The sequence below is a fragment of the Oreochromis aureus genome, linkage group 10 (genome assembly GCF_013358895.1).
Source record: "Oreochromis aureus strain Israel breed Guangdong linkage group 10, ZZ_aureus, whole genome shotgun sequence".
NCBI lineage: Eukaryota > Metazoa > Chordata > Actinopteri > Cichliformes > Cichlidae > Oreochromis > Oreochromis aureus.
The window spans coordinates 24008352-24034138 of record NC_052951.1 but is presented as its reverse complement, the minus strand read 5'-3'; the positions used below and the strand labels follow the sequence as shown (position 1 = coordinate 24034138).

At 37.9% G+C, this 25787-nt stretch overlaps 1 protein-coding gene across 6 annotated transcripts in view; it reads left to right on the top strand.

Annotated features, from left to right (window-relative positions):
* The window catches only part of fstl4 (follistatin-like 4), a 211420-nt gene that overhangs the window by 140277 nt on the left and 45356 nt on the right, over window positions 1–25787 (top strand). For all 6 annotated transcript variants that reach the window (XM_039618901.1, XM_039618902.1, XM_039618903.1 and 3 more), the window contains 2 exons: window positions 236–426; window positions 2963–3083. In XM_039618901.1, coding sequence (XP_039474835.1) covers window positions 236–426; window positions 2963–3083 — 312 coding nt within the window. The remainder of the gene's footprint in view (window positions 1–235; window positions 427–2962; window positions 3084–25787) is intronic.

Here is a 25787-nt window from a genome sequence, read left to right as displayed (position 1 = left end):
CAAAAAACTAATATTTTTTTAAATGAGTAAACACTCAAGGACACATGTACGGATGTACGAACAGACACATTATCTGTCCCATTTGCCTTCCTTCCCTCTCCTCCCACTCGGAAACACACAAACACATTAAATCCAATTTGAAGCTATTTGAAGCTACAATCCAAAGGCTTCGGCTTGTGCAATTGAGGTTAATCAAACGTCTTTTTCCCCCCCATATTTGTGTTTGTTCTTCTAGGCAATGCATGCACCATGTCAGAGTACAACAAGCTGAAGAGCATGCTGCTGGATATGCAACCGAAAGTGCTTAAGGTTGGGGAGCAAAATCAGCAAAGAGACATGGAGGAGAAGAGAGCGCTGGTGGACACCATGTTTAAATACCTGGATGTGAACCAGGATGGCCGACTGATCAGTGATGAACTGGAAAAGGTGAGTGTCAAGTTGAATAACGTAGCTGTGTAAAAGAAGAGATAAATGGCTGGGAGTGTTTTGTTTGCCATAAGTGTTTGTAACAGTTTTTATTTGTGGACTTTTCTCCAACAAGTATTTCCAGTTTAAATGTATCAATGTACAAATTTACAAAAAGAAAATGCTGGCAGATTTTTCTTTTAAAAAAGACTTTTTTAAAATAACGGTTATTTTTTTAAAATTCTATTAAACTATATATAATGTGATCCTTTAAATAGAAGCCTGTATTGCTTACAGTGGGGAATTAGTCAAGCACATTTTTATCTTTATCTACACCAATGATCAAGACAGTGTGATCAAGTTATAAGTGAGAGTGGCTGGAACATCTTGTTTAACAATAAGAAATATTGTTAAATATTGGGCTGTCTTCCCACCCGGGGCTGATGGGAAAAATTTGGCATTGATATTTGACTCAATTAAATCACAGTGAGGTATCTTGAATTGGGCATCAGAGATGCGTGTTAATTAGACTCCACCTAGCCAGTTCTATGATATCAGTGACTTCCATTGTGCCAATATGCAGTAAACCGTGTTAGCCATTGTTGACTTCAGACTGGAGCAGGAGTTGATGTTTATATGTGCATTTTAAATTTGCTGTTGCTCTTTATTATGTGGGCATCCAAAGACAAAGGTTGCATGATGTCAAAGGAATATAAACTCAGTATGGGTTGAACTGAATTCTCAAAAGTGCTTCAGTTCTTTCCAAGCTCTTTAGACTTCAGTAATTATTCTCATCTTATCTCACTGTGGCTTTATATTGCAACCAGAGTGTTGTCCAAGTTTAGAATTTCAGTGACTTCTGCCTTTTGTGACAGATCTGTATTGAGGGAATTATTAATGCTGATATATGTCCACAGGAAATCTTTAGATTGGACGCTCACATCCTGAGGAATTCATAAATTCAGTTTCACAGAGATAATGCTTTTAAGAATCAAAGATGAATCCCAGTCATCCCTCCAGACTGTCTCCAGTTTTGGATCTGTCTATTGTCACAGATGGTCTTGGAGGGTAAAATCCTGTACTTAGGTTTGAAATATTTAATTCAAATGCCTAAGGACAGAGTTATCTGTGACAGGAAAAACATGACTGCAGTCAGCTGCAGGCTGGCTCATGAACAAAAAAAAAAAAAAAAAAAAAGTTTGGTATATCCCTTATTCCGCCATGTGACATGTCCAGAACCATATAAAATCAGCTGGAGATAAATGCTAAGCTACGAATAGCAGTTTACTTTTTTCCATTAGATTTTGACCTAAAAACATATTTTACAGGAAATGTATTATTGTTAGTGTTATTATTATTATTATTGTATTGTATTGAACTGTACCTTGATATATTAAATCAAATATTGACTTGCTCTTCTCTTACAAGGGTCTCAGCTCACAGATTTTAGAAAAATAAAGCCAAAATAACTAAATAAATAAATAGAATAACCACATAAGGATTCAATTTCCAGAATTTACTGTCCAACCGTTTTTGTTGTTGCTATTATAATAAATTCTAAGCACATAAATATTGGCACTAACTAAAAAGATTAGGTGAGGTGTCCTCCATAAATGCTACATAAGCAGTCTAGCTTTCTAGCATGGGCCAGCATTTGATAAATATAGAGTTACACTGAGAAGCATTTTTTATTCTCTTACTTCTAGAGAAGAAACAACTTTAACAGAATAAGCAAGGCTGAGTTTTTTTTGTTTAACTTCCTAAAAACTGCTAAACATCACCTACTCAAAGATGGTTCCCCTGAGAGTGAAGTACTGCTACTACTGCAAAAGAGGACTCATAAATGACAGCGAATGGATGTGAGAGTGGTGAGTCTTCCCAGGGGAACATCTTTGAATTAACTCAGGTGCAGTATGCAAGAGTAGCAGGACCAGGACTCTTAAAAAGGAAAGGCAATCAGTAGAGCACTAACATGACGGATTACATATTTAATCCACTACCTTTAATGAGAATGGAAGTACACTCAGGAGTTGTGAGTCTGATTCTCTTGATTATAGTACATTTGGTATTTAATTATTATGAGAAAGAGCTGAACACTGCTGTTTATTTTTTTAAATACATAAAAAAATGGCAATTTCACTCCCCATAGCACACCAAAGTCAAAATAAAATTTTCATAAAAAAGGCTCTATTAGAGGTTTAATCACTAATATATCACTTTTATAAAAGTAATAACCAGTGAATGTAAAAATGTATTGTTTTAATTAAATAGAAGATTCTGTGATTTTCCCCTTCAGTATTTGAAACTAGGCTATTAAAGTGATACAGAAAAGTTCAATTTGTACAGTATCTTTCCTTCTGGGTATGAATAATGTGGTTCTTTCTTACTACACATAGCTTAGGATCATAAAAAGATGGAGGCAAGAGAGAAACAATAAATAAAGCCTATAATAAGATATAGGACTACGGCACCTGTGCATTTTTCCTCATATTCATCTAGATGTTTCCTTTTGCTGACTGAATGGTTGTATTCTGTGTTGCGTGTGTATATGTGTTAGATCTCCATGAAGGAGCACCTGGAGGACAGCCTGCTGGAGTGCACCATGCAAGACCTGCTACGCTACGACGACTACAACAACGATGGCCATCTCAGCCTCCACGAGTTCTACACAGCTTTCCGTAAATATTTTTCTATCCTTTTTTCTACTTTTTCTTCCCTCTTACAAAAAATGCACAGTTAATCTGTTAAAATACGTACATATAATACTAACATATAGCATCTTGTAATCGAAACAGCTGAAAGTGTAGAAATGTGCACTTTTCCAATAGATGCGTACATAAAACGAGCCACATAAGGCCTTAATTTGTTAAAAAAGATGGCACAAAAAATAAGGTACGGGTGACATACTTACTGTTGGTACTTTTTTAGAATTTCACAACATCACAATTCAATCAGCCTCTCCACAGCAGTTCTGAGGATAAAAGATTTCCTGGAACAGATAAATTGATAATTGCATCTGGAATCATCTGGAAGAGCTATAATAGCCTTTGGGGTTTAGGCTGAGTGGCAGCTGAGAGCATGCAGGTTCCACTTTATTAGGACCAAAAATCACAACTCCGTCACTAATGTTGCTATAGCACCAGCATGAAAATTGCTAGACACAGAGGCAACCTGCTGCAAATCTTGTTCTCAAACTCGCTTTCTAATTCGATCATTGTCTTATCTTGCGTGTAAGTTCAAACTGTATTGAACTATGCTGCAAAATGGTAATAAAGTTGATGAATCCAGCAGCTAGTTATGGCAGGTGGCCATTTCCAAAGCTTTACCTTTGGCTTGTGCGGGTCCATTAAGCTCCACCATTAATTTAGCCCCTTAATGACTGGTTTTAGTGGAAGTCATCCTGCTATTATTCGGTTACAGTCCTTTCACCTTCCAGATGGGCACCGAAAAGCCATTGCATGGCATTTATCTACCTACAGGTTTGCCTGCAGCATTTTAGGCCAGGTTAGTCAATGCATTTTATGTTTGACAAGCAGCTGAAGAAGTGGGCAGGGACCAATAACACAAGCTATTGATCAGATGACACTCAAGGTTAAGTGTTGGGCTGCAGAAAGGCAACACCGAGGGGGAGCAATTATGTTTGAGTGGCACATCTGGTGTTCTGGATAATGTTGATGGTGTTAAATTGTGTGTGTTTGCATGTTTGTGTATGTGTGTGTTTCTGCGATGCAGTCCGAGGTCTCATTGGTGGGTAGTGTGGGAAACCAAAAAGCCAGGAATCACAGGTGTGTTTAGCAGGATGGGTATTTACAATATGGACATAAGTTTGGAAAACTGAAAATGAAAAATTAACCTAAATGATGTGAGAAGGTTTTTTTTTCCCGCGTTGATTTTCTTCCATGCAGCCAAATGCTTGATCTCAGGGCGAACATTTTAAATACAAGCCTTAGTCATGTTTTGGGGATCATATACCTCAAAGCACTAGGTTAGAAGGCATATTCAGCAGTCTTTCTTTGGTTTTCATGGTTCTCTCTGTTGGTGCTTTTCTTCTATTCTGTAGCTTTGATGTAAAAATCACAACCCTTTGGCCATTTTCCAAGAAGCCAACTCCAGCTTCACTGTTTTTCCCACAGTCTCTGAACTTGTTCTCTTATGAAACACAGTGTGTTTTTCTATTATTTTTATTATTTTGCCCCTCCATGTTGCCTTTGCCTTATTTAATGTATAAACCAAGCAAGTAAACCACCATTCAAAGCTCTGTCCTGCTGTCAGATAAATCTTTTTTTTTTTTCACCACAAATTGAATAGAGGCCAATATGTGCTTTGCTAATACTCCTTAGATGATTACATTCTTATTGATTTTACCCTCGTACTCTACCTTTTTACAATCCCAGCAGGGTTCTTTTTGACCTATTTTTTACTTTTCTTAACTGTCACTGGGTCCTGTGTTAAGTGGATCCCACTTAAACACCTATTTTTGTCTCCAAGAGCATAGATTTAGAATTAAAATCAAAGAATAACACTGATTAGATTTACTGATGCATTGACAGAAATGAGAAGTAGCAATCACATCTATATTTGTATTATAGATAGTGCTCTTATCCAATCAGCACAAACATGGGGCAAAACCTACTGAGATGCATCATGTGAAAAGGCAGCAAAAGATACAAACCGAGAACTCAGGTGGGCAGAAAACGCAATTAGGGACAACCGCACTTTCCAGTATTTCCAGTGGTTGTCACCTGCACAAATTTAAACTATGTCCAAAAGAACATAGGTTATTTAACAGTTTCGAATACAAAAATGATGAATAGCTCATATTTTGCCCCAAATAGGCATCCGGCAAACCTTTCAGGTTGCAATTCTTTGCAACCAGTCAGCCTGCGACATTTGTGACTTTCCTGTCTTCAGTCTGTTGAAATAAACACTGAGACTGATCAGCAGTTTCTTGTAAACCAGGTGTTTGATCATTTACGAACATACTACAGTTGACTATTTATTCAATTTACATTAATGCTGAACCACAATAACTCAGTTTGATTCGTAAAGTTAACAAAGATAGATAAATGAAAAATGTTTTTTGTATCTGCAAGTTGTGAAATTTTAAGAGCAAGCAGTGAAATCCTAAACTAGATATATATTAAAACATACCGAAGTGAAAGTGGTCTGTCTCATAAGCACTCCATCTTTGAATCTATCCTGTAATTTACTGCATTGCGTGGAAGCTGGCTTTACTCTGTGTCACTAGAATTTGCAGTTTTTGTCTTCTTGATTAATGTGTCCATGTCCCATTAATTTCAGTTGCCTGTGCATAGACATTTGCCAGAACAATGATGGGAGACCAGTGCTGGTCAAGATACCCATTGCTTTTCTCTGAAATCACTTACAATTTGCATATTATTACACACAAGACAAAATGTGTTTGAAGGTACCGTTAAAAAGTAAGTAACCAAATAGCTAGAGGTGTATCATTAAACAAGGAACCTCTAATGTGTTTAACAAAAAGAAATGCTTTAAAAAATATAAGTTTGATATTTTTGCCATCTTATGGTAAAAAGCTACTCAAGTTGGTATTTCAGTGCAAAGTTGTTGTTGTTTTTTCTGTTTTATTGCCTATTTTGTAGTTCACACCATTAATCCAGAGGTTTTGCTCAGAAGAGCCAGAAAAAGAATGACCTCTTGTTCTGCTTTACAGAATAATCAACATTCTCTTTCCCATAGAGCATATTGCGGGACAGAGATAACAGCAATAATGGCTTTAAATTAGCTCTGTAGCCTCCTAATGGTTTAGGGTTTCAACAGGGTTCTGTTTCCCAACATTTATTACAATGTCAACATTCTGTAGGAGTCGGTTGCTTATACACGTGACCTTTGTGTCCAAATTAAAACCACTGTAATTACACAATAATAAATGTGCAGGAACGTGCCTCGTGGACTGTGCCAGTGATGCCCGTGCCAAGGTGATTCACATTACCTAAATGTTCAGTAAAAAACAACACAGTGCATTAGAATTGAAACTGCTAAGTGAGCAGGCTTATTGAGAGATATCTGTAGCCTGCAGATGTAATATATGTGGACGCACAAGGTCAGAGCTCCTGTGAGGATACATGTGTAGTATATAGAGCTGCCCTGGGGTGATACGTGGACTGCATGCGCATTATGGCGAAGTAACCTTTTGCAAATGTGGAGACTGGGATATCTATGCTGCAATTTTAATTGTGCCATTTCAAACTATTGTGGTTTTCAGTATAGGTTATGTCGTACATGGAGTCACCGAATGCACCTTCAGTAAACTGTGCATGCGTTTTTACTGAAAGGTAGAACACACTAGTGTGATATGATAACGTGTGGATTCTCTGTGTTCTTATTCATTTTAGAAATTTGCAATATGGTGCAACCTTTGTGAATTTGAATGAAACTTTTATGAGCTTATGTCACGTAATAATAGTTATTAATAATAGTTATATCTAGTATTTTTTAATCAAAAGCTGTAGTATTTAAGGCTGAATCTCTCAGAATATCATGACAGTCCTCCAATTTGAATTTGCATTAATAGATGAAAACTTAAAAAGTGGGAATTTTGGAGGTCCTTCAGTCTGTGCACACAGGAGCATTCAAACAGCAGAGAAAGATAAACAGTAATGGACAGAAAGGTGCCTCTGCTCCTGTTTCATCTTGCCTGTTTGCTTATTTTAAGTCTTCATGACTGACTTTTAATCATCAAGAAAACAACAGGAGTGGACCAGAGGACAGATAGGAAAATGATGCAATGTGAGAAGGAAACAGCAATGCAGCAGCAGAAAGACAGCAAGATGTTTTAAAAGAAAATATGAGAAGTGCTGACACTGATATCTCAGAGGTTTGTGGCTATATCGTAGCCGATCAGAGGACTAACCTAAACTTCATCTTGCTTTTTCTGTTTGTTTGTTTTTTTGGTTTTCTTTACAATAGAAAATGCTGGAAGCATGTTGGTATGTAGTGCATGCCAAGGTTGCCGAAGCTGAAGGTCATGTAACTGTATATTTACAGAGCCATTAGTCATTGAGGGACAGTGCAACGAACCACTGGTTTCATATTTTTTTTATTTTATTTGCAAAAGTACACAGCTGGAAAGCTTCTAATTAGGTCCAGGTTGGTTTTCTGTGGTTCATATTGCTTCTCCATGTTTCTCCCACATGCAGCTCTTCCCCTCTAAGCATTTACTCAACTGTGAGTATTTGTTTTCCGTGACGCCAACTAAGAGTGGAATTATGCTGTGATGCTGGGCTGCACTGGCAGGGCCACTCAGCGGCTCTGACTAATTAATCAAAGGAGAGAAGTTGAGACAGAGAGGTAAAAAGAGAGTGAGGAAGAGGAGGATGGGATAAAAAAGAAGGGAGGGGAGAGAGAGCATCATATGGGGAATTGGCTATTCTGAGAAGGCTTGTGGAGGAAAGATAGTGGAAAGTGGTACTGGTGAAAAAAGAGAGAGAAAGGGGGAGAAAGCTCCTCTTTGTCGCCAGTAGGACAAATAAGAGAAAGTGAAAACAGAGGTAAGAAAATGATTTGGTTGCAATTGAATATTTAAGAGACTTAGAGCAGCCCAGCTAAATAAATGCAGGTTAATAGGTTAAGGAAGGAATATTGTACAACCTCAGCAGGTGTATTTTGGTGAATTGCACATGTGAAATATGTGTGACCCCATAAAGGGTGATGTATGAATTTATCTGTATTCATTTATAAAATGGCAAAGCCCTGAAAAATGACCCATGGAATCGTGTTTGTATCCCATTTTGTGTGAAGCTTGCAACGAAAAAAATGATTTACTGTGAGCGCAGCAAATGTGAAAAGGAGGTTAGCCCCAAGAGTTTAATTAAACCCAACACATCTCAACACGGCTGAATAAGAACAGAGTTTCATGTATCTCAAGGTTATCGGATTCTTTATTTAATCTGTTCATTTTCAGCTGAATCAATACATTTTGCAGTCAGTAAAATGTTATAATAATGACATATGATGATTATCAAGGAGCAAAGGCGGTCATCAAGACAGTTGCCAAAGCAACAAGGTTTAAACTGACAAAACCAGACTGTAAACACATGATTGTCATTCACACATAGGTAGGTATTCAAAGACCAAAATTAACATAGACTATAATTTGCATTTCATCATCCCTGAGTAGGGAGTTTGTTTCTATATCATGTGTATGATCCACGCCTCTGGGTAGATGCTTTCAGATGTTTCCTGCTGAGCTTGGGCTCAATGCTATCACGCTTACAGATTACATGGACAAAAAAGCTTTAAGGGATGTCCGTGTTGCAAGATAAAATCTTCGTGTAGCTCCTGTCAAGGTTTGATCTTTTGTGCTACTCGAGTTTGCTCTTAATCTGCACAAATGATCTTGCTGAGATCGGATGTCAGTTTTACATGGTGAGCCTGTTGTTCTCTGACAGTTGTGTGAGTGAGCGACCTCCAGCTAAGCTGTCAACAGCAAAGTGACTTTGAAGTGAAGGTCTTGGAATAGTCTTCAGCACCCACACACGCAAAATTACACCAGTCTTTCCTCTGCTTTTTATTGTGTTTTTGGCCATTTTGTTTGCACCATGTCCTTCTCCACTCCTTCAGTTCTACTTACAAATTCCTCTCACCTAGTTCACATTGCAGCCTTGTAGCAGTTAGTGAAATAATCGTGAAATGTAATCTATTGATTCGTGTTCCTGGACATGATTTTCCCCTTTTTTGTGCACAACACCTGCCATGGAGTCTGAGGGAAGTTCGATTCGTGTCCACGGACACAAGGTTAAGTGCTTCCAATTTTAAAGAGCAAAAACGTTCACATTAGGACTTTGGGGGCCTGGTGGAGGCGTAAGTCAGTCGTCACTTGCACAAGAGACTGCAGATCAAATCCCACACAGGATATTTTTTTTAACACTTTCTTTTGGTGCATTTACACTTAAACTGCATTTTCCATCCCCGTTTTCTGTTCACTTATTTTTATGGATAGATTTTGGCAACAGACGTGTGCAGTTAGCCTTAGAGAAAGATCAAGGTTCAAATGCAATGCTAAGTTTTATTTTTTTACTTGCCTGGGTTACACATTCTCTCAGAGGAGTCTTAAAGGAGACCTACACTTTTGTTATTTCCTTTCCTTTCCTTTCCTTTCCTTTCTCTTCCTTTCCTTTCATTTCTCCTGGCCAGTGTCTGATACCTCATTACTGCTCAGTGGACCTTTAAAGCTAATTGCCAGTGTGTATAAGGGCCTTTTTGGTGACTTCCAAGTGCCGTTTCTATTTCTGGGTAATTACCCAGTGTCAGGTAGCTGCAGTAACAGGTAAGAGACAGTTGAGATTTTGGTTCTACTTTTTATGTGTTGCACTGAGAGAGATCTATTTTGAAGATTGCTGTGGTTCAACTTTGCAAAAACAGCAGCTTGCATCTTAATTAGATCCAAGATGGTCCAAAAGTGAAATGCTAAAAGACACACAAAGTATGACTAGACGGGGTTGAGGTGTGTGTATGCGTTTGGGTGTGGGTGGCTGGCTGAGTGGGTGTTTGTGGGGGATAGCATCCTGTGGGGCTTAGTTGTAGCATGTTACTTGGATCTTTCAAATCACTGTTGCTGCACAAGTTAAAATACATTTATCCCAGTTATATTTAATACTATATTTATATAATACTATATTACTATAATAACACTATATTTAATACTGCTAACCCATAACCATAGGCATTCACATAACCACATGTAAATATGCATTTCATATACACCAAGAGACCCACAGTCTTTGCAGCCAGTGGTCATCCAGCAGTGTTCCGAATACAATAGCGAGAGATGCCCAGTTAGTTGCCATGGCAACTGTGGTTGTCTGTTTAATCTCCAAGTCATTTATTTAGTGCAACACTTACCCACTGCAGCTAATTCCCAGGAGGAGAGAAGAAGAGAGGAGAGAGGAGGGGAAACATAAAGTCAAAGAGGAAACAAGCAGAGAGAAACATAAAGCCAGAGGAAGGTAGAGTAAAGTAAGCAATTTGAACCCTGTGCACGATCAACAATTAAGGATTAAACCTGTGCGGTGTGAGATACAGGACTGCATTATCCCCAGGTGCAAACGCTGCACACAGGTGGACATCTTAAGCACATACCAGAGACGAATAGATGAGCAGAGGGAAAGGCAACAGTGAAACATAAAAGAATATTCTGACGGCGTCTGTTGAGCCTCCTTTATACAAAAACAGCACACTGTGTGCATCTAAACAAAAAAAAAAATAATACGTGAGTGATGTCCCCCATGGATAACTAGAGGCAGTGGGCCATCAGTTTATTTTATGGTATTATAAATACACTTAATGTGCACAGCATCTGAGGCACTGTGAAGTACTCTTCAGTGAAATTCTCAACTGAGACATTCATGCTTTGTAAACATCTGCCAGACTTGACATAAATACTGTTTGTGCAGTGCTTTGATAGAAACACTGATTGTTGTACCTGTAAGTAAAATGTAACTTTGACTTTGATGGAGTGGTTTTAGAGTTACTGGAGGGTTGTTTACCTGCAGTTGATGAAGTGTGATGGACTTGTCTTGTACTCCTTGCGATATTCAAGTTCTCTTGTTTTCCCATCCCAATCGCCAAAGAATTAAATAAATGAGCAAGCAAGCGGTATATTACATATCATCCAGGTAGGATCTGTTATTTGCCATCACCTCTCTACTCTTTAAATACAGCTTTATTGGAGAAGGTCAATACTATTGTTGTGTCACAGTGTTCAATATGGAGTTGGAGCCACGAGTTTACCATAACAAATAGCAGCAATAAAATGGATTATCTGGATCATTTAGTTTCAAAAATATATAGAAAAGCTATGTAGGAATTATATAAAACGTGTACATAAAGCAACAGGAATACTGAGGTATTCACAAAAGAAACAAGTAAATAAAACTTCACAGCTCTGACACTTTATAAATTAAATTTTATTGCTGCACTACCACCTGGATGATTGGAATGATTAGGTTTGAGTGAATAACAAGAATGAAGGAAATCCAGTACTATATTCTCTGCAGGGGCTTGGAATGGAAATGTTTTATACACTGATGTTTACATTTGTACGATTTGGCTTATCAGGGCGATCGTGGCTCAAGAGTTGGCAGTTCATCTTGTAATCGGAAGGTTGCCGGTTCGAGCCCCGGCTCGGACAGTTTCAGTCATTGTGTCCTTGGGCAAGACACTTCACCCGTTGCCTACTGGTGGTGGTCAGAGGGCCCGGTGGCGCCAGTGTCCGGCAGCCTCGCCTCTGTCAGTGCTCCCCAGGGCAGCTGTGGCTACAATGTAGCTTGCCATCACCTGTGTGTGTGAATGGGTGAATGACTGAATGTAGTGTAAAGCGCTTTGGGGTCTAAATAAAGCGCTATACAAATACAGGCCGTTTACCATTTTATCTTATTTTAATATGCTTGGTTATTTTGTAGGTTGATTTTTAAATCTTGATCAGCAAATGGGAGCTGTGATCAAAGGCTGCTGACCTTTAGCCCCATACCCCCAAAATCAAAAATCCATATTAAATCACTTTAAAGCCTTAATGATGGAATTAATTTTTTTGAAAATGGATATGTGAAGTCTTTATTATATAGATAAATGTATAAAACAAGAATGAATATTTGCATATATGAGTTTCAGTTTGGATCATATTTGCTACAACAGTAGCAAATATGTAGCAATTTATTCCTTAAATGTATTGTGCCACTTATTTTGGTTTTTCATCACACTGATGATGCAGAAGTCTATATACATTTATATTACATTAGTTACATCTTTAAGGTCATAATCTTGTGCATGTGGTCATAACTATTTGTACTTGCAGTCTGTAAGGTCAACACAATCAGACTTATAAGCAGCAAACATAGTCATTTCAGATTAAGCAAACTTTAGTGTGACATAATATTGCTGATGTTAATCTGGTTAATCTGGTAGAGTTCATCTGAAAATTACTGGTGTATAGCCCAAGACTGCAGAGTCCATCACTTACAAGCAAAAGGAAACATGTCAGGTCAGGAGTGGCACCAGGATTACACTTGTCAATTTTTTCTAGATTCATGAGGTTGTACAGCTTAACTTTGTCCCCTAAAGTGTGGGGTAGAGTTCTGCTGAAAGAAACTGATAGTATTTGCCATCATTCTAGACATATGTACCAAAACAACATTTACTCACTGTTTGCTCCATTCACCAGATTTGCTTCATCCATTTTCACAAAACAAAATCCATGTTGAAGGATCATCTTTGTGGTGCACATCCAGCACACATCACAGATGCAGAACTGCAAGGAAACAGAATGAGATGTAACATGCTATATTAAAAGAAAAGAAAAAAGCTCAAAGCTCCAATATGACCTGTTATGCATGGAGAGATGTTCTGAAAGGGGAGAACAGATACATTTAAATAAGGTGTGGTTTTATAATAACTGTTATTATTAAAAGATTTTTCTTTCTTATTGACCAGATAGCAGAACCTTATAAATCGAGATTTGGCAGCATCTCCAACCAAATTTAATTAGTTGGTGTCAGCCAATTAAAACTGAATATAAGAAGTGTCCATAGCTTAATAGTTGCTCAACTGGAATAACCAGCTGTAGCGCTCTTACATCTACATTGCATTTGTCTTTCCACATAGATTAAAAAAACTGGATGTTCTCTGAGAGATATTGACATTTATAGATGTGTAGCGAATTAATAACTTAAAAAGATGAAGCAAGTTGAAAGAAAGTCAGTGTGCCCAACAGTGATTGCAGTAAAAAGTAAGTTACCATCACACATGGATGATGTATAAAATTGTAATATTGGCAGATACGTTTTCCCATTTAAAAAACATTAACTAAAAATCAAAAGCTGAGGTTAGTGCCTCGTCTACTCATTAAGATGACACAAAAATTCATCCACAGGCAGCTGAATTTTAATCTTCATATGAACTATTATATGCTATAACTGTACAGTTCAGGCATATGTTATGTACTTCCTGTGCAACTTTTTTTTACTAATTGTAAATGCCAATTTTAATCCACTGAACTACTAAACTAAGGCAAACTCAGCAGGATGTCTTTAATGAGAGAAAGCAAAACCAAATGTTTGTTTTGAGTCTGTTAAACATGCTGCAGTTGTGACGGTGAAGAACAAATTGCACGTCTACTTGTCAATCGCTTGTTTCTTTGACTCTGAGTAGTTAAGTAATCTGGGTCTTCTAAGTGCAGATAATGTTTTTACTGAAGGCTAAATTTGCAAGGAAAAATCCCACAGTACATGTAGAACATCATATAAGAATTATTAAGATATGACTTCTTATTGGTGACGCACTCGCTGTTCTACCAGACATCTAATATCTCTTATAATTACACATGCTGAATAATCCCATCCGACACTGCCTGTGTCCCTGCTTCTCAATTTCCCTCATCCATCTATCCTTCTTTCATTTCCACCACTTTAATTTCATCGTTATGACTCTAATTAGCCATAGAGATGTAAATCCACGCTTCGCAGGGCCTTGAGGGGTTTCGGTTTGACCTATTACCCTTCCCGACATTTCTTTTCTCCCCCCTCCCCATCCCCATTTCTTATTCCTATTTTTTTCTCCTTTCTCTTTCTTTTTGCAACCAATGGGTCCCGAGGGCAGCAAGTGTGTTTCAGCGCACCGTAATTCACAGGCAGCAGCCCCCTAGGCTGTTAGTGGCACAGCATGTGGTCTGCTTTTATCTCTCTCCTCTAACTCCCACTCTGGCGAGGAAATAATTCATTATCATGCCTCCATTGATTTGGTATTTCTCTAGCTTCTTTGGTGGAACAATCCCCCTTTTCTTCCTCTTCTTTTATTTCTTATTTTAACACCCTTCTCCAATTTCAAACAAGTGTGCATCTTCACCAGTGTTTGTTTACCTCTCTGTAAGTGTGGGTCTGCATGGAAGTGATGATTTTTCCGTTTTTTCCTCCTCTCATCTCTTCAACAATATCCCCCCAAGCATCCACCTTCATCAGCTTTGAAAATGTTCTCTCAGAACAAAGGAGATAAACACGGCAGAAAAGGGCAAAAACTAGGGGGATTTCTTTTTTGCATAAAAAAAGAATATGGTACCAGAAAACAAGACAACCCAACAAGGTAAGAATAGGACCATATAATCTGTCGTGGTTGGATAACTTCAGCTTATGGCTACACTGCTGTTACAATGCTTCTGTGTAAGAAAGCAAGGACTATTTCCTGTAGAGGGAGCATTCTGTTCTTTGGGTTAACATCTGCTCTGTGTAAATCATCAGCAAGTTGGTCCAGATGGTGTGGTCATAGTGATAAGGTTATGTTTTGATAAAAGAGTTGTTTTCTCCCTTTATGTATATGGTGGAGATGAACACAGGCCAGCACTGAGTGACGTCACTAAGCTGAACCCAACAAACAAGACAACAAACACTCTGATCTTATAAAGGGATGAAAGAAAGTGGAACGGAGTAAAGTGGGAAAAGAATTAAAGTACAAGTGACTAGATGTGGTTGCCTCAAGCTGAAAGCTTATTTCCAAACAACTGAATCACATACACACACATCCGAAGCCCAAACAAACACCTAAGGGGTTATTCGTTTTAGTACCCCCATAGTCAAAAGGATGAAATTGTGTTTGGATCAACCTAAGGACTACAGCTTTAGATAAGTTGCAAAGAAAGATGCAAATGTTAACCTGGTGATTCTGCCTGCCTACATGTGTTTACCTGGGTGGAAGGAGAAAATAGGATTTGGGAAGAGGCCAGGAGTGTCAAGAAAAGAGAAGGACAGCGAAGATTGGGAGGATTTAGAAGAGCAGGTGATGTATAATTGCATGTTTGCACATGTTTATCAAGGCTTAGACGAGCACAGAGGTGGGCTGAGAGAGGTGCATCGTGAGGAGCAATCAGGGAGTTGAATGGGGGTGCAGACAAAACAAGTAGGTAATACATAATTTTGTGTTTATAAGAGTTTGGGCCAGACTGGAGGAAAGATTAGGAGGGTATAAGAGTTTCGAGATTGAAATATAAAGTAAAAGAGCAGCAGAAGAAGTGAAAGGCTAAAGCAGAAGCACAACGGACTAGCTGAGTGCTAAATCTATGTTAACTTTTGAGACCATGTACTCTTTATACACATTCCTACTATATCACTGTCATTTGAGAGACACCAGCCAGAGAGGACAGATGCTTCTCAGTGCTGGAAGTCTTTAAAGCTAAACTATGACAAGCACACAAGTACAGCAAATATAATTACAGGGACAACAACATCATAGCTTCTGTAATTTCATGTTAATGATCAAACATGATTTAAAAACTTCAGTTATACACATCACCTTTCTTGTCAAGACAAATTAGTTGCAAAGTGCTGTGTGTATGATTCTGTGTGCTTGAGTAGAAGGCGATTTGATAGAAACACCAACTAAACCTGACAGATCAGTTTCTTGTTTTATAGAGAAGTTTCAATTAGTTTTCTTGCAGTTTTCATAAAGCCACACTGAGGTTTCCTGAGCCGTTAAAAAGAATTACAGTTCTCCTGCATGGCACTCAAGCCAGCAGCCAATATCATTTAGTAGCCTTCAAAGTATTTCTAAAGCCAGAGTTTTCATTCAGTAAGCCTTGAAAGAGCAGCTTTGACAGCTTCAGAAAGCTTATATAGTCAAACTTTTTAAAGTGCAAGAGCGAGGTTGATGATAGGGGAGCAGGTATTCCCAAATCTCCAGAGTCTTTATTCTCAAGAGTGCGGTCTGATTCTCTGGTTTAGTTCAATGCTGCACGCTCCCAGCTGAGTGTTAGTACACAGTATCTCCTGTGGCAACAAGCTCCTGTTCAACCCAGTCTTCTAAAACAACATGCGCTGAGCTACCTTGAGGGTTAAAGCTCAGAGGCTTTTTCATACCGAGATGATGCAGTGTTTTTTTTCTCTTTTTTTTTGGTGTGCCAGGCTAAATCCAAGTTACAAGCAACACGCAGATGGAACACCTTGAAGTGCAGATATACTACACATCAGGCATCCAGAAAGAAATTCTGAAGCTTTTGAGTTTGATGCCTTGATGTCATGGAACAGAGCCGTGACATTCAGGATTGCAGGAGGCTGCAGAAAAGTATCTGAGGATTTGGAGGCCCACGCCAGCTGGGAGAAACATAAAGAGATCAGAATGTAATCTATAATTCACAAAACTTTGGGCAAATTAGACCCCATGACATAATTGTTTACATGAATTCTCTCCAGTCGAAAGCTTTTATCTTAAGACGGGTATGTAGGAGAAAGATATCTAATGATAGTGGACTGCCTGAGATAATTGTCTCAATTGTTTATCTCTTTTACATGAGAGCTTTTTGAGGTTTGACACCTTTTGTGGCTCATTTCTGTACCCTGCATCAGAACTTTGAAAAAATATGCTTACTGCATTGTTTATTGCCACATGAAGGTCTGGGACAGATTTGCCTCATTGTCTGCAACTCATAATGGACTGCAAATGCAAAATTGCCATTGTGACAAAGATCTGAGTCAGTGCTGGCAAAGCCTCTGTGCTGACACCCATTCTGTATGATGTGCATTTGGTTACCTGTATTCTTAATGTGACAAGCAGTGGAAACATTAATATACTATCTCTTGAAGCAGAAAGGTCAGCTGATATCAAATTTTTACAGGAGATGGTTAGAAATGGTACCCATGTCACTTTGATCAGCCAATCCCAACCCCCAGCCTTTGTGCTGCCCACATACAGTCTAACCATTAAGCATGCAAAAATTTAGCCTGAAACTTTCGTAGTTATTTCCAAAGCTCCTGTCATGCTTGGAGGATCCATAATAATTTTGAAGTTCAGCATACGCATGCTGTAGACAAAATTTATTCGCCCGTAATTCATTACACGGTAGAAGGAGAGAGAAAGACAGAGGGGGAGTTCTCCAGGGGAAAATATGGAGCAATTAATCAACTTCATCAGCTCATCAGCAGCTTTTTAAAAACACCGTTAGTGGTTATAATGGAGCCATGTTGCACAACCTATTTAGTTCAATTTTCTGCTAATTAATCAGCCTATATTACTAAGGTATAAAGGAGGAAAATATAGTCAGGTACAAACCACCTGTAATCTCCTTCTTGGTTCAGTCCGTTTATATAACAAAGGATCAGCACATGAATGAAGACATTTCCATAGAGAGAGAGAGTGTGTGTGTGGTTAATTTAATGCAAAATGCATTAAATTCTAGTGAATCCTTTTTTCTTTTTTTTAGAATCAGCTGGTCTGTTGGGTGGTCCCCAAGTTGCAAAGACAAGGGACCATTTAGCTTTAATGAATGTTTATGTAATGAGAGCATTATTTTTATTGAATCATCAACACTAGTTCAGAGACTTATAATAAATGTACTGATATATGTATATACAGTCTTTAGCATAGGCTGTAATCATTTAGCCCAAACAAATCTAATCGTGTTATGTTACTACCATAAAATAAAATGAGCGTGGTTTCCTGGAACTGGAAGAAATGTGAAAGGAGTGTCCTGACGGTAAATGTGATACTTAAGCCAACGCTGAGCTACATTAATCTACAAATATGGAGTCATAATTCTGAAAAGTCATGCTCTTGTCATTAGATAATAAAGAAACCTTAAACCAAAGCCAAAAATGTTTCCATTAGTATTCATAACAGAGGCAACTCTGACGGCTATTGTTCATGTGTAGTTTTATTCTTCAGAGGCTCTTGATTCAGTGTATAGAGCTGCTAAATTGGAGGAGAACTATGACAAAATATTTAAAGTGACAAGACTTGTACCCCGCCTCTATGGAAGGAATGGGATAGGCTCCAGCCCCTTCATGACCCTGATATGGATAAGTGGAAGACGATGCATGGGTGGATGGATGTTTTGCTGAAGATGCAAATGAGATTGTATTGGGAAATTCAATACTGGTGTATTACCCTTAAATGCCACATATAACCAAATTACAGTATGCAGTATGGGAGTGATATCTCAGACTCTACAGGCCTCAGTTTGCATGTAAAATGTTAAAGTTGATGACAGTGCAATTAGAAAAAGACTGGACAAGTATGGCTTGTTTGGAAGGGTTGCCAGGAGAAAGCCTTTCCTTTCTCAAAAGAACATGGGCAGCACACTTTCGGTTTACAAACTTACGAACCACAAAATCTCTGGAACAAGTCCTTTGGACAGATAAGACCAAAGTGGAGATGTCTGGCCATAAAGCACACTACCAATGGGTGAAAACCAAACACAGCATATCAGCACAAACACCTCATACCAACTGTAAAGCATTTCTCTGTAAGCCAAAGTTTTGTAGAGTCATCTGTAAGTTAATCTGTCCAACAGCTAAAGCCTGGCCTAAATTGGTTCATTCAACAGGATAATGATTCCAAGCACAGCAGCAAATCTACAACAGAATGGCTGAAAAAGAAACGAATCAAAGTGGTACAAAGTACTAAGTTCTGACTGCAACCTGATTGAAAGGCTGTAACAGGTTGCAGCAGGAACTTATGTTGTGCATAAATTAATGTCTGCAAACTTAAATGAAATGAAGCAAATTTGTAAAGAAGGATGGGCCAAAAGTCCTCTGCAACCATGCAAGAGACTGATACTTCTACAGAAAACAGTTACTTCACATTATTGCTGATAAAAGTTTTGTATTTAGTTTTTACAGCACTCTGTGCAGTACTGTGATAATGTTCTTCTTTGCTATGATGACTATATGTCATCACAGCATACAAGCTGTCTCCTACTAACTTGATCCAATACAGTAGTTCTGTAACTCACAGCAAAAAATGTTGGTTATAGATATACTCCCAGGTGTGTACATACAGGACCGTAAATTTGAGCTGGGAGAGAACTTGTATACTCAGCATTCTAGATCAATAACTTTAAAAAGTATAAATGATGGTGAAAATATACCTCATCTGAAGATGGCCTGCCTCGATTTCTGGAATCACAACTCGACTGTACCTTATTTTGTTGAAAAGAGCTGAACCTTTGCATTTTTCCAGCTAGGTTCAAATCAATGAACCATGATTTTTATAAACATTTTTAGTGCTTAAAAAGTTCTGTCAGTTTGTTTAAAGTCATTTTTCATTGTGGACGTCGTTTTCGAGAACACCTAACTTACACCAATCATTCTTGTGATAGTTTTACTCATGAAGTGTTACCATTAATCACAAAGACCACTATGTGACTTGAATATGTGATGAAGTAATATAAAGTATGGATTTTGTATGTGAAGTGAGTGCTGCTGCAATTCTAAGTAAATTTGTGGAAGCAATTATGCTTTTTGTGACATGTGAGAAATGATACTGAGGTTGGTTGATGTCCTAAAGTGGATATTTTACCAGGATGCAGGATGCCCCCATATTTTAGACTAATTGGTAACCTCAGGGGTGTCAGTTAAGCAATTCAGCTACAATTAAAACAGTACTCCATTTAAAATAATTATACCGTATCGGTTTTTAAAATGCATTCAACTATATGAATAATTCCAATACTATAATACTATTTGAATATTTCCAAGTAAAAATAGAATTACTGGAATTCACAGAAATGCATATAGACTTCATGTACATAGCCGACTTTCTATATTTGATATGCTTAGTGATTTATATAAAAAAATGTAGTAAGTGCAGCAGCATAATGCCAGATAAGTGTTTCCAATTTGTCACACTGCAAAACACCATTAATTTAAAATGAACAATGTGGAGAATATAAATGAGCTCTACCTCTTCATTTGAGAAAGGGTGGTGACAAATAAAAGAGATACAGTGTTTTTTCCTGATTATTTTCTTTGTCTTGTTAGATGCAAATTTTATTTTTTTTTGTTTCACTTTTTTTTTCTTTAAAGAACAAAAAACTACATATAACAAAAAAAATTGCATCTTTTTTTTAAGAATATTTAAAAAGGAGGTTTTTTACAAAGTGTTCAGTATGCTCTCTTTACTTCAGTCTTAATTGAAGAGTCCACTGACCTATGTGGAGTGGTTTGTATGAAAAGATGCCTTCATGGGAGCTTAATGAAAACTGATGATTGGGCTTTCTTTCCTCCAGACTGCAACTCTAATCACAAATAATACTGCTTAATGTTTGCATTTGTATAAAATGCATAGACTCTGTAATCCCATGCATGCACATTTAAAAACATACTTTTCAGTGTTCTTGTGTACACCCAGATTCACACAGTGTATCTCATTCTGCATTCTGTAACTGTTGAGGTGGACCTCCAGGTCAGGTCAAGCTGTGGCTCCTGCAGTGCAGAGTTCTGCTGCAGGCCACTAATCTCGCTCACCCTCCTCCTTCACAAGGCTGAAAAGGCTTTAAAATGAGAAAGACCACTTAGCCAGCTCTGTCAGAAAACTGCCAGTGGTTTACAGTAAGAGGCATAGCTGGGGAGGGGAGAGAGAGTGGGCTGAGAGGACTTTCCTTCTTTCCATAAAGATGAAAGATTATCCAGATTGTCAGAGATCTTATGCTACTATCAGATGAGGGTATAGCTTTAACGAATGGGGTCTCATCCGACCAAATGAAGTATGGGAGATTAGCTCAAGACTGTCAGCTTGTTTCCATTAAGCCTTTCCGAGCAGGATGGGGTTTTTTGGACTGTGAAACTTAAAATGCCCTCTGTTTTATTAAACCAAATGGTGCGAACGTAAAATTTCTTTCCAAGTTGTGTCTTAAGACTTTTAATTCTTCATATATTTTCTTCTTGAAGTTATGCAAGCCACTCCATGCCGTTTGCCTAAAAGCAAAAATAGCAAATGTAAATATGTAATAAAAATGTGATGGATAAATAAAACCTGCACATACGACAATTGTATTATTATAAGTTTGGCTTATAGAAAGCTTGAACTCCTCAAGCTCATAGTTATAGTTGAAATTCAATTACAACATAACAGAGTATTTTTTTAAAACTTTTTTCTCTCTGTTTAGACTGGAAAGCAATGCGCTCAGTTTTATTAAACTTTATTAAACAAATGTTTTTCAACACAATTTAGTGATGTCAAAAAGTGACGATATCCTCGACCTTCAGGGGTGATATCATAGAAAATATCTGATGCACTGTAGAGACAACCTTTACCTGCCCTAACAAGGATAACCTTGTGTGGATGTGGTTCTGGTAGTGAAATGAGTTTTCCAGATATTACGTGATTGGTTATTTAAATCCCAGCCCTTCCATGAACTTAAGTGCCTACAAACCAGACACTGAAACCCAAGTTTCTTTCACTGGCAGGTGAGCACGTTGCATGGTGTGCAAGTGTGAAAATGTAAAGTGTTTCACAGAATCTCTCTTAGGTTAAAAGCTGCTACATCAGTGCAGATCATAACCACTTACATTACCTCACTGGTGTAACCTTAGCATCTCGAATGAAGAATCCCCCCACAAGCAACAAAATGTATAGTATATATTAAAAATAGGGATTAATGGTGTGGGCAGGCCAAGCCTTAGTAAAAAAAAAAAATGTCCATGAAGCCTCCAGACAGGCAATTAATCTGTTTATATTCCTGACAGGTTACTCCTGTCCTTAGGGATTGAACAACATAGTAAAGAGAGTTCTGTCCTTCATTAGCAAACTGATGGCAGTTCATTATTGAGTTTTGTCCTTTGAATATCACCGCCGCCTTGAAATGCACACAGGTTCTCTGTGGCTAAGCTCACCTTATGTATGGACTCTGTAGTTAGCAGCCTGTTCCTGCAAAGCTGTCCATTAAAGAATGTGGGGGAGACGATGGTTTCCCTTTAAATGGTCTTGGAAACATGCTGTTCCAGGAGGCTTTTGGAATTTCTCTTATATAACACATAAAAAATTTGCCTTTTTTGTTAATATAAGTATGCAGACACATTTCTAAAGTATTCTAAAAGTATTTCATTATGCTCGTATTCCTAGTGTTTTCATTTTTGTTTGTTTTTTAAACCCACCGTTCCTTTTTATTTATTTTTAAAGACATTTGACTGACCCATTTCTGTTCTTGTAACCTCTGAGAGTTTTTTTTTTCTTCAATAAACCTAGAGGTAGTAATTTTGACAAATTATTATGCATTTACTATGAAATATCCTATTTTTATTATCAATAACAGCACAGCTTCCAAGCAGCACATAACTCCCATCATTTGTTTACTAAGAGTCCTGCTGCTGTGAAGTATCCTCAGCTCTATTTTTTTAAATGGTTATGCAGATGCAGAAGGAAAATTGGCACAGCCAGATCTCCTACCCAACTAGCTTTAAACATATTGTTTTTAAATGCTAATTCCAACTTAGATTTCTACTGTGCTTTTTTTTTGTTCTGTTTTTTCTTTCTTTCTTTGATCGTAACAAGGCTAAGTTTTTTGCATATGGGTCCTGCTGGAAAATAAGCACTACTGTTGCTTTGCTAGTAAGTTGAAAGACAAGGAAGCACTTTAACTGGAAAGACAGGGAAGACAAAGAGACAAATTAAAACCTCGGAGAAGAGGAAGAAGTGATACGGAAGGGAAGAATGACAGGCAGCCGTAGAGTCACAAAGACATCGGGTAGGTGAGAGGCTCTGAAAAAGACAAAGACGGATAGAAATAGCCAAAGATGCAAAGACAGCATCACAGAGAAAATGAGGAGGTGGGTGGAAGAGAGAGAGCGAGAGAGATGGGAGAATTTAGAGAAGCAATGAGGAGTGGCTGCGGAGGATTCCTCTATACCTGTGGAGGAGATTAAGGGTCTACATCCAGCGTGATTAATGAGCTGGCCACTGATTGCTCATCCCCAGTCTCCCTCCCATGAATAATCACCACGCCAGCACTCCCAAAGAGAAAGCATGAATTTCTGCGTGTGTATATGAGAGAGAGGAAGACAAAGTGCTTGTGTGTACATTAGATATGCAGCACATCAAGAGTATGCATGTATGAGAGACATTAAATGAGCAGTATGCATGTACAATATGTGGAAGAGATGTGATATACACAGAATTAACAGAGTGTGCATAGTTATGTCTATATATACACAACATAACTCAGTGTGTCATTGTGCTTTATATGATGTATTTACTAATAGCTGCAGCCCACCTGCAGAGAGCAGCCCTCATACTGAATGCACAGTAAAGCACCAAGATCATTTGTACGCACCGTGGGCTCCCAGTGGGAGACCTGGTTCCCTACTTGCACTGTATAAACCCAGTGGTGTCATTATGTTTGGAAGACATTATTACAGTTGATATTGAGGTAGCTCTCCTTATTATTTGTGGTGTATTGTGTGGAGAATGTTGCAAATGAGTGAGGACTGATTAATTGTAATATTAGATATATATATGTATGTGTGTATATATATATGTATATGTGTGTGTGTGTGTGTGTGTGTGTGTGTGTGTGTGTGTGTGTGTGTGTGTGTGTGTGTGTGTGTGTGTGTGTGTGTGTGTGTGTGTGTGTGTGTGTGTGTGTGTGTGTGTATTTTTAAAATGCTATGCTCTTTAAATCACTACTTGTATTGCCTGTATTGCTCATATTTATTTTTATCTGTATACTGTGTGTTTTAATGAGTGTGAATGTGATTTTAATTTACAATAATGCACATTTAACTGCTATTCTTGTCACTGAACCTTATTGCCTATCTGTGTTTTATAAGTGGAGCTTAAAAGCATTCATTGTTATAAAGATTTATTTAACAACTCTACTTACCTGTATTTGTCTCAGTTTGTGTAGTTTAATTATACAGTGTATTTATCATTACATTTAAAATAGATAAATACTTTTTTCCCATATTTGGGAAATTCTTTTGTTATAGTGGTATATGATACTACTAGCACTACTAATAATAATAATTTCAGAGTCAACTAAGAGAAATAGAATTTAAGTTGATGATTCTCTGCTAGACTGATATTGTATTACAGAGTTATCACAAAAAGTATGAATTTATTTATTGCTAAAGGCGTCCAGGCCTTTTTCTCAATCATGCTGCAGAAGATAACAGGTGGCAGCAAGTGTCACTCTGATTGGAAGTGCACTTTGCGGCAGGGAACCTGTGTTTATAAACAGTTTGACACACAAGAAAACTATTGTGCTTTCTCGCCCGATGGTCTAAGATTGCCTGTTGTCATGATTTATGATGGTTGCATGGCAACAATCACTAAGAAAATCCATGTTGTTGTATCTAAAAAAAAAAAAAGAAAAAAAAATAACCTTAGTGCTTAGTTGCTTTGAATCCTTCAAGTTTCTGTGCCTAGTTTGGCAGCTTTGCAAGAACATGTAGGAAGTGTGAAGGCTGGCAAATCAAGCCCACTTACTGTAGCAGCTGCTTTTCACTAAGCGATGAGCCTAATGATTAATGCCTGAATCTTAATTTACCAAATGAGTTCGAATGAGGATATTTTTTTTCAAGAGGGTCAAATATGAATAATCAAGTGTGTCGTGCATGTATTTGCATATATAAATCACGACAAGAGGACGATATAGTTGTCATGTGTGACACGTTACCCTGCACCAAGGCAAGTAAACAATGACTGAGAGAGAGAGAGAGAGCACTTAATTCTTTAAGGTATGAAGAGGCACTGTGGGTGAAAATAAATACATTTATGTTTCTACGATGTGAATAATGCAAAACTGTTTGATTAACACCCATTCTTAAAATAAAGTGAATGTAAAAAAACATATATCATCACATTTGTTGCTAAGTTACAAAGATGGTTACAAACGTGGTTGTGATAGTGTGATGGTCTGGGACTGCTTTACTGCTTCAGGATCTAGGGAACTTGCTGTAATTCTTGGAACCATCAATTCTTCTCTGTACCACAAAATAATGAATAAGAATGTCCAGCCATCAGTTCATGCAATGAAAGTCAAGCACACTTACACTGCAGGACGGTGATCCAAAACACCACCAACACCAGCAAGTCCACCTTTGAACAGCTGGAAACAAGAATAATTAAATAAAACAACAAAGGTTATGGAGTTTCCTAGTCAAAGTCCAGACTTGAGATACTTTAACATGAGCTCATGCCCTAAAACCCTCCATGTGGCTGAATTAGTTTTGGATAGCTTTTTTTCTCTTAATAAGAAAAAATCATCCATGAAAATCTACATTCTGTACTTACTTTGGTTATCTTTATCTATTATTCCAATTTTGATGATCTGAGACATTTGTGACAAATGCAAAAAACTAAGGAATCAAGAAGGGGGTAGATAATTTTTTACAGTATTCTTCGTACTCATCGGTGGCCACTTCAGTCGTTTGCCTTCAAGTGGAGAAAAATTGAACTTGGGACCCTTGTGCTTAGTGCCGTCAGCTGTTCTTATGGCCGTTGAAGTTGCCACATGTAATTGACTTTATATGGCCTTTGGTCGCTATGTCACTTTGAACTGCTTCCTTTGTGGACTGATATTGTAAATTCCTTTCCTCTTTCTTTTGGTGCAGTCTTTTAGATGTTGAACTATTTTTAATTACAAG